At 33.2% G+C, this 13,106-nt stretch overlaps 1 protein-coding gene and 1 long non-coding RNA gene across 6 annotated transcripts in view; one reads left to right on the forward strand and one right to left on the reverse strand.

The window, feature by feature from the left end:
- The window catches only part of LOC148601082 (uncharacterized), a 51,176-nt gene that overhangs the window by 3,951 nt on the left and 34,119 nt on the right, over positions 1-13,106 (forward strand). For all 5 annotated transcript variants that reach the window (XR_015917100.1, XR_015917101.1, XR_015917099.1 and 2 more), the window contains exons 2-5: positions 381-747; positions 3,914-4,031; positions 7,757-7,974; positions 9,463-9,525. Coding sequence is in view for 2 of the 5 variants with exons in the window: in XM_088555159.1 (XP_088411285.1) it covers positions 381-747; positions 3,914-4,031; positions 7,757-7,974; positions 9,463-9,525 (766 nt within the window). In the remaining 3 variants the exon portion in view is untranslated. The remainder of the gene's footprint in view (positions 1-380; positions 748-3,913; positions 4,032-7,756; positions 7,975-9,462; positions 9,526-13,106) is intronic.
- LOC148601083 (uncharacterized) lies at positions 11,515-13,009 on the reverse strand. Its single transcript, XR_015917102.1, has 3 exons — positions 12,935-13,009; positions 12,520-12,679; positions 11,515-11,587 (listed from the first exon to the last, which is right to left on the reverse strand). It is a non-coding gene; the product is annotated as an uncharacterized LOC148601083 (long non-coding RNA).

A 13,106-nucleotide genomic window follows, 5' to 3' on the forward strand; every position in this document is an offset into this window, starting at 1 on the left:
CCCACAACCCCCAATCAACTTTTCGAATAAGTATAATAAACCTAAGATTGCTTGCACATCTTGTTATTCAAAATTTTATACATATAATGATAAACAGCACATGTAAGGAATACGGGAATTTCACCGACGCGGCGAACAGATGAATGGACTGAAAAGACAACAACTTGTACATGTGGTAAGAAGAGCATCCATAAAATTATATAAGGGGTTCTTTTCAAAACCATTCCCACGCAAAGTATATGTTTTTGGGGTGGGGACGTTGGGATTATAAATCTCAATGTCCGCCCCTGGATCCGCATATGACACAACTGAAAGAAGTTGTTTTCATATAATTTTATCTTGTCTGGAGATTAGTTTTGACAATGCATGTTATATTTCAGAGGCGATGGATACAAAATAAAGGACAATGTGGAATATGTGGCGATCCAGCTGATGGACCAAGGGAACACGAAATTGGCGGGAAATTTTACAGTGGTCATATTTCAAAATCATTTTCACAAAATACAGTGATTGATGTTGCCATCGAAACAAAGTCAGTTTTTAAAGGATATGTCGAATTTAAAATTTGTGACTACAGTGGCAGCTCACCGGTAACTCAAGATTGCTTAAATAATCATGTTCTTAAAATTGGAGGAACAAATCATTCTCGTTATAGAATTCTTAACCAAGGATACCACGTGATTCCACTGCAACTGCCAGAAAAATTATATTGTAAAGAATGTTTGTTGCAATTAAAATATCACATAGGTATGTTTAAAGTTCTAAAAATTACATTTACTGTGCATATCATTCAAATACGCTAATCTCGTTTGATGTAATATTGCCTATTATCTTTGTATATCTAAAATATTACAAAAAAAATTAGAGAAACATATAGAATGTAATTATAAGAAGTGAATGTTTCATTTTTGCTATTTTATTGCAATTTCAATTGCGTGTAAAAGCGTTGACCGGTCGCACATTTTGGACATGAGTGCACTTTATTGAAAATGTGTTACGGTCAAGGCTTTTACACACCATTGAAACATCAATATACGTTTTTCAATCAGGTTTCAGATACATTTTGTATCTCTTACGGTTTTCGAGATATTAGGGATCATAGGGCCACACCTCCTAAAATCTTTTTTTTTTTTTATTTATGGTGTGTTTTTGAAAATCTTGAATTGAATTTCAAATTTTCTTCTATTAGTGTCCAAACCGGTTGTTGTGTCCATAATGAATTATAAGTCCCTATGCTAAAGTGTGTCAAACATGATAATGTTGTGTCCACACTTGCTACAACTATTCAGGGATCGACCACTGCGATCGTATAATGCTGCCCTCCGCGAACAACTTCATTGTAAATTTCATCCTTATAACAGAATCCTGTATATTAACAGACAAGATAATTCTTTCTGCTGTTTTCATACGTCCACAAATGATGCCCTCTTCGTTGTTGATAATTTTTTCTTTTCCCAACTTTTGTTGTGGAGAACCAAATGACATGAAATTTGTTACGATTTTTCCTGTTATTAGAGGAAGCTGGATCACTGGCCCCTACCGTTTTTCAAAAGAGAGATAAAAATAGGTGTTGATTTAGATTTGTTGTAGAAAATTTATTTTTCCTTCAATTTTGACAATTCATTAATAATTTGTTTCTTATAAAATTCAGTTTCAACGTTGAGCGCAGATTATAAATATAGCATTTTGCATTGTCAATCTATCAGTGACCAAAGTGATGCGACACCCTTAAAATCAACTTTTTTATTTCTTGTCTGATTTCGAAAAAAAAACACTAATCATTGGATTTCAATCAGTAGTTGGATATCTCTCACTGTAATGAGTAACAAAACAAGGGATCAAAAGACTGCTCAAAAATATTTTTAAGACCATATAAAAATAATCCTCTGATTTTAAAGTTTTTTTTCTAAATAAATTATTCATTTTTACAAGGGTTTAAAAAAGAATGCTAGCTATATAATTGACTGCTTTTGAGATAATGGGGTACAAAGTGATTCATGAAAGGACACAGGAGGCAGAACATTTTACTAAAATTGAATTTCAGAATAAAGTGCAATATAATTGTACCCAAACCAGTTGTTGTGCCCATAATGAACTGTGAGTCTCTATGTTTTAGTATCAAAAACTAATATTGAGTCCACTGTTGCCCCCATTGAACAGTGTTCAACTTGTGCGGTTGAATCATGCTGCGATCGGGCTTTTTTAACCTATATAATCCAGCTTCCTCTCTTTCCCATTATTGATGATCCCAAATAAGTCTTGTTCTTTAGAACAGTATATAAAAGTATTCGTCTTTTGTCTTCATTAGCAAGAACATGGATATTGTCATAGACAAATCTTTTGAAAATTATAAATTATTGTAATAAAGCGTGTGAATACAATGATGTTAACTACTTTTGAGGTATGAAAAATGGATAAATTACATGCTTTGGATAAACCCGTAGAATGTGTGGACAGTTATCAAAAATGATTTCTCCACAATTTACATCACACTTCCACATTACCTCATTGAACAGAAAATTTCTTATCTTATCAAATGGGGTTTCGATAAAATATCATAAAATATATTTGCTGTAATAAAAAAAAAACAGATCATTTTTCTCAGACAAAGGAGACAAATATATAAATAATGCTTACTGGACCCTTGAGGCATGATTATTCAGTCAAATTTCTTCTTGACAACATTTACAACTGTTTCGGGGAGAAAATTTATCGACAGGTGTTAGGTTTTCCAATAGGCACAAAATGTGCTACCTTAATAGCACCTTTTTCAAATACTGTGCTGAAATTGACACTGAGAAGTTGACTCAAAATAAAACTAATTAGGACACTTTTAATTGACCTTTTCTAGATTTGGATGTTCCATTTGACAGAGTAAACTTGAAACTAAAATTTAGGATTTTTTCGTTTCCAATTGTTAATTTTCCCTTCCTTTACGGGGATGTACTTTTGGCTCCTTCATACGGTTTATATATATTTCTCAACTTGTTCGTTATGCCCGTGTTGGTAGCGATGTTTTATACTTTAATGAACGAAATCTCTGTATTAGAGGTAATTGTTGAGTCAAGGTTCTCGTTACCATTAGAGTTGGACTAAATTCTTCCATAAATTTAAATATTTGAAGCTGAAGTTTGGCTGTACTTGTAACTTAATAAACAAATGGGATTTTTCATCCTAGTTTTTATGATAGTGTTATAGAAAAGCTCGAAAGTTTAAACAGAATAATTTAAGTCTGGAAAAATATTTGAATAATCTTATCCGTAAGGGTTAAGTTCACCGTATCATTGTTAAATCTTTGAATTTTTTATTTGGATCTAACATTAACTCTCTTGTTAAATTAAATATTAATTAACTCTATTACATTTTTTTTTTTACAAAGTTCAACATTAATGAATCCCGCGCATTGTTATGTAGATGTGCATGCAAACATCACTGCTTTTTTTTATCCGGACATTGTTTTACTTATGGTGAATGTTCACTAAATCCTGTTGGGCGTTTTTTATTAATATTTTTGTTTGAGTAGACAAGGTGTACTTTTAGATTTTGAACTAGCTCAATACTCTTTCGAGATATATACAGCTTATTGTCTTTTGTCTTATTTGTTAAAGTGTCTGTATTATATTTCGATCTCAGGAGTTAAATCCAAATTCAATAGATTTTTATACTTTTGTTGTTGTATTTTCCCATCACTGTCTCAGGTTAGTGGGAGTTCGAGCGCTCACAAACATGTTTAACCCCGCCACATGCTTTATGTGCTTGTCCCAAAAAGGAACCTATGGTCCAGTGGTTGTCGTTGTTTTTCTACGTTCATTTTTATTCGTTTTATTGATAGCAATAATTAATTCTTATAAAAGATTTTCTTTAATATGCATAGTCATTAATTTATCACCTCATTTTCGTACTTTATTGGTAGAGTCCCGATGGGGTTGTCATGGAGATGAATGCTGTTTTGGATGTGGCAAACAAGAGGAATTTTACAACTGTGCAGATATCACAATAGGCTCAGAATTCACATTAAAATATAAATCAGCGTAAGTTCAAGACGATAAATATACTACCAGTATCTATGTTCACCCATCAGTATCGATTTAGCTAGGGATTGCAGAGAGAAGAGGTTTTGCAAAGGGGTGGGGTATTAAAAGCTTTTTTCATACTTCAGCTACAGAATTCATACTTTAGCTACATTTTTCATACTTTAGCTTCCGAAATGTCCTGTCGAGGTAGATTTAATAATTGGTTATACCAAAAATTTTAAAGCAAGCGTTTAAATTCAACCGACTGGAAGAAATGTTCAAAATTGAACCGTAAACTAGTTCACTGTTCATTATTCAAAATTATAAATGATATATGTTTACGGTATATTTTTATTTCTTTAAGTTTGTTTATGTTTGTTCATTGACATTGTTTCATTATCTGTTTCTCGTACTTTAAGTCCGGTATTGTTTTAATGGATTAAATCCACGTTTCTATGAAATAATTATAATTCTCAATTTCTGATAATTAGTAACAGTAAACAGGTCTTTTACCTAAAAAAATTTCTAGTTAAACAATATGCAATTTTAAAAATGATTTTTATATGTCTTCACCCGTAAAAGGACTGCTGCCCAGTGCCATTCGTCGAGGGTCGAGAGCCCTTAATATGGTGGCAGAACGCAGCTATGCCAAAAATATTTTTTGATGTCGTTCCTAAAACATAATATGGTGTTCCCACAAGATGTTATGTCATTTCCACAAGACAAGATAACATTATTGGTCCCTCAAGATAATATGTCGTTTCCACAATGCATCATGTTGTTCATAAAAGAAAGTTATTTTGTTCCTGCAATACCTTATGTTGTTCCCTCAAGATACAATTCGTTTCCTCTAGACACTAAGTCGTTCCCTCAAGATACTATATACATGTAGTTCCCTAAGATAATATGTTGTTCCCACAAGAAACTATGTCATTCCCACGAGATGAATACATCGTTCCCTCAAGAAACTATGTTAACTTGTTATGTTTCCTCAATGTTGTATGTTGTATATTGTTGTTTGCTCACGATACTACGCTGTTCCCTGAAGAGAATACATGTCGTTCCCTCAGGATACTATGTCGTCCCCACAAGATAATATTCAATCACACAAGATAGTTATATAGTTACGCAATATCCTGATGGGACAAGATATATTTCTCGTTTGAACGAAGTAGCATTTTATAGAAATGACAAAGTTTATTGAGTGAACAACTTACTGTCTTGAGGAAACAACATAATATCTTGAGGAAACAAGATAGGTATGTTGTAGAAACGGCATACAAAATAGTAATGTCTAAAGGGAACGATATGAATATATTGTTTAAAATGCACATTATGTTGAAGGAACGACATAGTATATTAAGAGGAAAATATTACTATCTTCTGAAAACGAAACAGTATCTTGTGCGAATGCCATATTATCTTGAGAGATCGACACCATATCTTGTGGGAATGACATAACTCATGGGAACAACATGTTATGTTGACGGAATGACATGAAAATATTTATTGCATGGCCGCATTATGTCACCGTACCTAAATACGCAACTGAGTTGAATGGCATTTGTAACCAGTTTTTTTATTTTATAACCATCCACGCATGTAAAATTGTGTGGGTACACAATATCCTGTCACAGACATATTCTATTTTGTATATTTTCAAACAAATCAAAACAAGAACAAAACAAACAAAAACAAAAATACCCCCCCCCCTTCCCAGAAAAAAAAACAAAAAAAAAAACAAAAACACATAAAACAAAAAACAACTAAACAAAACAAAAACGAGGTATTATCATAATTATAGTCCTAATTCATGGAGAAAAAGATATTACAGTGTCAGTGGTACAAAAATCGCCTTTAAAAAGTAGTGTTATTCTAATCAATCGGAATTTATTAATAATATTATCCTTTTTTGTGCTTATCGAACAAAAGAAAATAAAAACAAATTGGATATTGTTTAAATTCTGTCTAGTCGCTATTGATGTAACAAATGATTTTCACCAATTAATGTGAAAAAAATATCTGCTAGATATTTAATGCAACAGACAGACTGTTATGTCTAGAAAGTTGTTAAATGTTTTCCAGAATATCTCCGTGCAATATGTTGTCAGAAAAAAACGACTTCAATCTGTGGTACTGTTCAAAGCATTAACACAATGAAGCATTTTTTGTCCACATGATGTTTGTTTGTTCGTTTGTTGGGGTTTAACGTCCGAGCAGCAATATTTCAGCTATATTCAGACGATGAACATGAAATTGATGATAAAATGAACATGAAATGATGAAATGAAAAAGGGATTGGACACAAGGACAATGGGGTCGACAAATTTTGATTGCCACTGGAAATAGGGAGAGGTGGGTAGGGTCGGGCAATTTAGCCTCCTGTGGCGGAGCCCTATGGTTCCTACTCCGGAAGAATACCACAGTAGGGTTCTTTAACGTGCGAGGAACGTGGCATCTTTCCCAACACGGTGCACCACTTTGGTTTGCGGTCAGGTTTTCCGTATTATAGCCTGACAACCCAAGCATTTAACACGCCAGGGGTACCCCATTCCACCACCTGGGGCACACATCTCAGTTGCTCTGTGGGCAGAGCGCCCTAGCCCCCGGCTAGGGTTCTGAGCACTATATAGTCGCCTTTTACGACAAGCTTAGCGCTGCTGCAGGCCTATTCTTTTAATGCCCGGACCTGCTCGGGGCTTGTCCACATGAACACATGTATTATGTTATAAGATATGTCAGGCACATTAGAAATATTGTTCATTGATCGCAATGTGTTCCGTTTTATATGCTTGTTCTGACTGCCTTAAGGTGTACGCCTAACTGAACGTCTATTAAAATATTGATTCGAGTTAAACAGCTGCATACGAATGTCAGTTATATACAAATGTACTTCTTAGAGCTGATTTGTTTAACTTGCTAGCTGAACCATGAAATCATTTTTAGAGTCACTAAGGCTTTATTTAAAGTATCTTCAGCTTTTACTAAATACTTCATCATAATTTTTTTAAAAAAGACCTTATTTTCATATCATATAATCATATAATTAGGAAAAAATGACAAATACAAAGAAACGAAAGCAAAGGAAAACAAAAAACAAAAAAAAAAACCTCCAAAAATAAAAACGAAGTAACAAACGAGAAAAACAAGGAATTAATTATTTGCAGCGGCCAACCAATTGATATTCACATTACAGTGAGTAAAATAGTTTCAGTGAATTGAGTTGGTATTCCCTTGAATGAATGAACATTACCTATGAAATGCCTCCGGTAGGTAATTGGGAGAGATTGTATGAAAGATTAAATACTTTATTTATTATAATACTTAAATAAAACCTAAGTTCAAGAAAAAATACTCTAATGTTTAATTTTCGTGGTTGTTAATTTTTGTGGGTTATGTCATGTGAACATATTCGCGGGTATCATTTTTGGGGTTTTTTCAGGAATGATTTGCGTTTTCAAAGTGATAAAAGTCGAATTTGCCGGTATTATTTTTGACGCTCTTTTGTCCATCACGAAAAAAAAATGGGAAAATTATACCGCTAAAAAGATTACGTTTACAGTTTACTAACAAAAAATCAGTTCATGTTGCATTGCATATTATTACGATTTGTTCTGAAAAAAATATAGCTGACTTTTCCTATAGTAAACAAATACAGTTTTTGGCAGAGTTTTCCTATATCAAATTTACATAGATTTTAACAACTATTTATTTTCATAGTTTTTGTATTTTTTTTTCGGCAGCGATGCGGAATCGTACATTAAGTGGTGGTGCACTTTTCAGTGTCTGGATAATAAGTGCCAACTAAATGTTTGTTCTAGATTTTCTCATCTGAGGAAAAAGCGACAAACAGCAACAAATTGCAAAGGCACCGGTGTTTGGGAAAACAATGCTGCAATGGATACGTGGTGTCAGCTTAACTGTGCTTCTTACTGTCCAGATTTATACTGTAAATGTACCGGTAAGTTCTCTTCAAAAATAAAAAAAAAACGTGAACAAAGCTCAATACAGAATATTCCCTGTTCCTCAACACATTGACCACATGGTAAAAATACAGTCTTCAAAAATTTGAATTTGATCAGTCTGAAAATGGCATACACATATAAAAGGTTTTGCTAATATAAATATAGGCGGGTAAAACATGTAAGAGGATGAAATCGAATATAATATTGGTATTAAAAAAAAAAGAAATGTATTTTACAGTTTCACATTTACTAAGATTTATATTCTTCCTCCTTTTACCAACCTTACTTAATATCATTGGTTGCAGACCGAACATTTTACAATGCATGCAATATTGTTAGAAAATTAAGGTTACCAGGTAACACGCTAATTTCTCTTTCGGAAGTACTCCGCTATTTCGACTTTATTTAAACCAGATATAGTTTTGTCCACTATTAAGTCGCTGTAATAAGTAATTGTAGGAAAAAAGTGTCACATAAATATTGATGACTGACACGGACTGACACCATGTACCTTCTGCAAAGCGGGGTATAATGATGCGTAGTCTAGAGTATTCTGCTGTCTGATTTGTCAATTTCTATAGATACTGATGTCAATATCAACCGATAAATCATTTGACAACGACTGGAATGGATTGTTTAAGATCGTTTCGAGGCGTTAGAGCGCACATCTCATTTTTGTACTTTCAAAATATAGCGAAATCTGGTAAATTTATTCTATGCAGGATAGCCCAAGAAACATTCATACCAAGTTTGATTTCAATTGGTCAAGTAGTGTCAGAGGAGAAGTTTTTTTAAAGAAATAGCAAAAAAAAAAAATAGCAAAAATCGTTGAAAAAGGGCAATAACTCAATTATGGCATAATGGAATAAAACCAAAATTTGACCAGAGATAGATCTGATCATGCTGAACACTTTTACCCCAAGTCAGAATTTAGCTTAACCTAATGGTTTTGAAGATATATGTGAAAAATTACAGTCTCACCCCTATGTTCTATTTTTAGTAACGGCGGCCATGTTTTTTGACGGATAAAAAATCCCCACAACAATTCTATGCAAGATACACCAAGGAACAATCATACCATGTTTGGTTTCAATTGATCAAATAACGTTAGAGGAGAAGATTTTAGAAAGAAATAACATTAAAAGTAGCAAAAATCGTTGAAAAAGGGCAATAACTCCAACATGGCTTAATTGATTTAAACCAAAATTTGAAAAGTGATAGATCGCATCATGCTAAACACTTTCAATTTGTCAGAATTTAGCTAAACCTAACTGATTTTGAGATATATGTAAAAAAAACTACTGTCTGACCCCTTTGTTCTATTTTTATTAACGGCGGCCAGGTGAGCTAAAAAAATACTTGGTCGCTTCACTGTGTAAATTTCTGAATGAAAAAAAAAACAACAGTCATTTACGTGTAGCCAAACATATATCAAATGCATGCGAAATAATTTTAAAAAAAGTAAATTTATATTTTAATTGTAGGTGGTTTTGAAACATTGTCGACACCGACGACAACGACAACAACAACGCCTTCGACAACTCCAGGTAGGTGTTTTCATTAAAATTTTTAAAATATTGTAAACATTCAACCTGAAGGTACAACATGCTTGATGTTATCCTAACCATTTCTATCTATCTCAGTCAAGGGCAAAATCCTCGAACTACGCTTGTAATTCATGCGGAGCACATGTAAAAAAAAGCAGTAATCATACCCCCAATCATTTAATCGATGTGGGAGGAGTTAAGGTAACAAAAGTGTGACGGTGGACAAACGGAAAGATGGATGAAAATCCAGCGCTATATACCATGTCTTTAAACATTTTACAGGAGAATGGATAATAATTTATAATTATGTCCAACTTGTCAGTGAATTCAACAACAAAGTAGATTTCTTTCTATACACCATCCGCTATGTTATGCTATGGTTAATCATGGAATATAAAAAAATCATCGAGGCGAAGCCGAGAGAATTTCTTTTCCATATCCATGACCAATTTAGCCCATACGTCTTTTTGGAGTGGTCTTTGATGATCAAGAATTGGCTATTAAAAGGGATTAACATTAACATGTTAAAATAGTTCGCTGTGGAAAACTTTTATTTGAATGGGAAATATTATTATATTCTTACATTGAGCAATTAGTGTTAAAGAGGATTGTTTGATTGAGGTCAATTATTTAAATTTTTTATTTGCAAGAGACTCTCAATCTGTTTTCCGAATGCATTGAAGATTTTTGTTGATTTTACTAATTCACTGCATTCATTTTGGTAGCATTCCGTAGCGGTTTAAAATAAGGGACGTGAATAAAAAAAGGCCTAACTAAGCAAGACAAGACCATCTGTTTCAGAACTTCTGAAAATGAAGATTCTATTTTCCTCTTAATTAGAGGGAATGGCGAATGCCGGGTCCGTGACATATGAAATGCACCTGAACAGGGGCGGATCTAAAGTTATAAAAAGAAGGGGCTAGATGATTTTCAGTTTCGCGTTTTTCAAATTTTGCCCGAATGAAGCAATTTTTTTTTTAAAAAAATAAGGGGTTTCAAACAGGAACTCTTCTGGATATGCCCCTGCATACGAATTAAAGGCGTAGCTTTGTTAGTAAGTTGTATAAATATATTTGTGCATTTGATTTTATTGTTGGCTTAAATAAGTTATGTTCCAAATTTGCCCCCTTCCATCAACCCCGGTTATAATTGCAGTCTAAAATTTATTTTCAATAAAAGTTTAATCAAACAGTCTTTTTTAAAGAATATGCTGAAAAATCTTAATTTAGATACTTAATAAAACCTTAGTGAGTCCCGTCATTGATTTTGTGGTTGAGCTACATGTAGCTACATAGTTTGGACTAAAACTAGCGCAAGATTTAAGAAAGTAGTACATTTTATATATGGTCGTTGAACTCACTAACAACCTGTTTGATTAAAAAAATTCAAAAACATACACCTTTAGGGTGTCATAAGATGCATATCAAGTTGAAGACATCGTCATGTATGAGCAATTTTTCAATTTTTAATGTGCCTGACATATACCTCACAGCCAAATATTCATTAAATATTGTTGACAAAAAACTTGCTTCCTTGTACAGATGCTTCGAAAAGTACCAATACTTCAAGCCATTTTTCTTACAGCATATTGCAATACGTCTTAAAATGTTTAAAAAAATTATTTTTAAAGACATTTCACAACTTTGCTAGATGTAACAGTATACCCATTGCTTCCAATTATTATATGCTTTTTGACGAATGTGTTATAGAATACACGTACCACCATGATATTCGCCCGTCCACCAACACGTCATACGGTTGAAATCAACATAATATTGATAACGTCAATAATTTAATGTATTTCTTGATTAAGTGAAAATCCCTTTTTCCCCAATGCTTACCGACTTCTTGTTCCAAAGTTCAAAGTTCAACCTTATGGCATTTTAATAAGTACCGATCTATTCAAAATTCAGATCCGAAAATAGAGGTGATGCAAGATGCAGAAAAGTTTATGGAACAAACTTTGCTTTTATTTGGTCTACATATTACTTACTTAACTATAATAGTCCTTTTTGTAAATAGATTCTTTTTTAGATAACCTTAGCTTGTTACCCACCATTTGCTGAAAAGGAAGATGAGAGGATTATGTAGTTACTAATTATATTACGAGTTTTCTTTTTAAAGGGGAGATGTCTTTGCTCCTCTGTGTCGGATTTCGTCATATCGGTCAAAACTGCTGATGATTAAATAATCACACACTGATCCTTGTCTAGAAAGACCTCTATGCTGCGGAAGACGTTCGGTTTTTTCTCTTCCATAATGCAACGGACAGACCTTTCGAAAAAATCTGTCATTATTCAAATCAGACGTTGTTTGGCAATATTGGATAACGTTGCATTAAGGTTTACACATTATCCCGACTTTGCATGATTTGGAGAGGGCTGTCTGCTATATCTAGTGAGTGATGTTTGAAACTGTTAGGAGTCTTGCCTAGACCAATATTAACAGGTCGACAGTGACGTCAGGTTTAGTTATCTTTTCATTTTTGACGTTTGCATTGTATCCTTCTCAAGTCGAAGAGTATACCAAAAAGTGGGGAAAAGTAATCAAGGGAACCAAGATTCCTGCAGAAATCAAAAGAATGTAATCCAGGGAAAAGGTCTGGACATTAAAAACAGACACACGTTACAATGAACATAAAATAACCAAAGTTGACTTACAAAGAAACAAAAGTAAACTTTGAGCAACTCAAAAAGTCAAGTACGGGGTAGAAAGTGGAAGTGGAAACTACGACACGTTGAATGAATCTGTTTTCATAGTGCAGATGGATATGGCGTAACGGTCCACGAGTTCATGATGACAACAATAAAACTTCCGTAGTGATGACTTTAATCTTGTTTCAACATAACGCTGTTCAAAACCTTATTGTAAGATAGATATGATCAATTAGATTAGATAAATGAATATGTATTTATATATCAAATTTGCCGTTGTTTTGTTAACTTTGATCTCCCTTCTCTTTTGTTCTCCTATCAGTTGACAGGTAAAACTTACTTGCTGAATTATCTCTCTTTTCACGATAATACATTTCACTCAACATTCTAAAATGTTGTTGGATGTTTTTACAAGAACTTGTTTCCTGGAACTGTGGACTCATATAATATTATATGACATATCATGGGCTTGTACCAATATTGGACATACTTTCGTCTAACTACAAATATATACAAGTATACATTTTAAATAGTTGGTTTCATTTGTAGAGGGTATGTATTGGAAGTTGTGTTAGATATTTTTCATCAGTTAAATTATTCAGTTATATTTTCCTTTAAAAAGACAATGAAGTGTTCTTTAGGACAAAATGATTTATGTCTGCAAGTAATATGGCTGGTAATGGAAAGTTTTAACACATAAATTACGTTGATTACAAATATATTTACTAGCTATGAAAGTATTAATATATTCTTACATGAGTGAAGATTAAAGATCGGGTTATCTTTCACGAGTTTCATAAATGCAAGTCCTTTTCACGAGTGGGGCGTACCGGAACGAGTGAAAAGATTAAGAATTTCTCTAACGAGTGAACGATAACCCTATCTTTGACCTGTGACGAGTATAAATACCTATTTTCGCCATGAGAA

This window comes from Perna viridis, chromosome 12 (genome assembly GCF_037379345.1).
Source record: "Perna viridis isolate PV_CMFRI_1.1 ecotype Kerala chromosome 12, ASM3737934v1, whole genome shotgun sequence".
Classification (NCBI taxonomy): Eukaryota; Metazoa; Mollusca; class Bivalvia; order Mytilida; family Mytilidae; genus Perna; species Perna viridis.